The sequence below is a fragment of the Pterocles gutturalis genome, unplaced genomic scaffold (assembly GCF_000699245.1).
Source record: "Pterocles gutturalis isolate BGI_N339 unplaced genomic scaffold, ASM69924v1 C12040741, whole genome shotgun sequence".
Taxonomy (NCBI): Eukaryota; Metazoa; Chordata; class Aves; order Pterocliformes; family Pteroclidae; genus Pterocles; species Pterocles gutturalis.
The window spans coordinates 67-2,048 of NW_010155459.1; the positions used below are offsets into that span (position 1 = coordinate 67).

Below are 1,982 nucleotides of genomic sequence, written 5' to 3' on the forward strand. Positions count from 1 at the left end.
GATGTGTCTCTAACTATGTGGTCCAGATCTAGTGTTCTAACACAATTCAGCAATATCTTTCCTGTCTTCAGTTGACCAACCTAATGACATGATCCCCAGACAGATTATGATATACAAATAACTTAGAAACAATGAAAAAAGGCAGACATGAGAAACACCCAGAAAAGAATTAGGAAAAAATTGCTGATTATGCTGGAATCCTTGCTTACTTGTAATCCTTCTCTCGATGTTTCTCTTTGGATTTCTTTTTCTTCTTGACCTTCTTATACTTTTTCATTCTTTGGTCATCTGTTTTTCGGCATTTCTTTTCTATTTCGCTTCCGCTTTCTTCTGTGTGTGAATATTTTCTTTTGACATTTCTTAGTGTTTCATTTTCCCGGGAAGAGACGTCAAAATTTGAATGAGCTGACATGGGTGGAACTGCATGCCTTTCACGATAATATTTTTCGGATTGCTTTTGAGGTGTTGAACAATGATGTATGTTTGCTCTGTGGCTGCTAAACTGATGTATGTCGTCTTCTCTAAAAAGTGTGTTGTGAGGCCACCTGTTTTTGCAGTGATAATCCTTATGTGACCTATTGTAAGCTAGACTTGATTTGTCAGAGTCTTTATCACAGTGAGAGGACTTTCTCTCTCTACCATCTCTTGTTCCATGAAAAGAATAATAATCATTGTAGTATCTGCATTTTTCCCATCTCCGTGGTTCATCTTGATAGTATCTTTCTCTGCTCCAAGTTCTCTCTCCTTTGGAATGATAATACCTATTCCTGTCTTGTTCTGTTCTTTCTCTGCTTCGGGATCTGTAACGGGAATATTTTCCTGAGCTTTTGCCATTATTTGGACTGTTTCTTTCATTATGGGAAGATCTGTACTTGCTTTCATGGCAATACACCTGCTTATGACGATTTTGCTTATTTGTTTCCAGACTGCGAGAGCACCTCCTCCTCTTGTGAGGAGGATCATCGGGTTTGCTTCTGGTTTGCTTCTCCTTCTCTTCAGTGTCTGAGTTTTCTCTCTTCTTTCGGTAGTGCTCTTTGTCAGTTTTTTTAGAGTCGTACATTTTTTTCTTATCTTTTTTCCTATGTTTATCTGCTTCACATTCTTTATTACTCAGTCCCTCATTTTCTCTAGAAAATTGACTCTCCAAAACTTTATCCAGCTTTGTAATAGAAGAGTCATTAACAGGTGGTACCTCTACATAGTTATTAGAAATGTCCTTTGTATCTTGGCATTTATCTGTAATATCTAAAGATGCGAGTTTATTAAAACTACATTCAATGTCAGACTTTAGAGAGGAAGTTTGCCCTGATTTCTCTTCGCTCTCAGGAGACTCTTTGATGTACAAAGGATTTTCTTGTGAAATGACTTCAGGTTCTTTTGATCTTCTCGGTCTGTCTTTGTCTCTGCTGTCTTGAGATTCACACTGCCCAGGAAATTCATCTTCAGTGTCCAAAGATTTTTTCCTGACCTTGTGCTGACCATTGATATTGAGATGTGCATTGTCAGCTTCTGTTATAATACTTCCAGCAGCTTCTTCTTTGGTAGAAATGGTTTTGGAAACTGACGGAATAAAAAGATTCTCAACCTCACAGTTAAATTTGGAAGGAGCCTTCCTGGATTCTTCATAGGCAGATAGTGCTTCCATCACTACAGTTTTCATAAAAGCGTCATTCTCTGAAGATTTCTGAGGTCCAGGGTCACTGCACAAATTAAAAAACGGGTTTTTCACTTGAAAAAGTCCATCTAAAACATGAATGTTAAGAGTAAAATCCCCTTCAATAAAAAAAATTGGTGGCTACTGAAAAACTCGGAAAGACATTCCCTTTAAAAAACTATGCTCAGCTCCCAGAGAAGGTGTTTTTCTTCTCTTGATTCCGCAAGGATTACATTAAAAAACCCACACCCAACACATCTGTCTCCCTCCACTTGCTGCTCTGAATCACATCAACAGCCCAAACCGCTGTATTTGCACTCTCTCTCTC

At 38.2% G+C, this 1,982-nt stretch overlaps 1 protein-coding gene across 1 annotated transcript; it reads right to left on the minus strand.

Annotated features, from left to right (window-relative positions):
* Positions 1-209: 209 nt before the first annotated feature.
* On the minus strand, positions 210-1,700 carry LOC104471059 (ubiquitin carboxyl-terminal hydrolase 42-like; the record flags this gene model as incomplete). The annotated part of the gene is made up of 1 exon (XM_010086245.1): positions 210-1,700. A coding segment is annotated over one exon (1,491 nt), but the record flags the coding sequence as incomplete, so codon positions are not given.
* Positions 1,701-1,982: the final 282 nt, after the last annotated feature.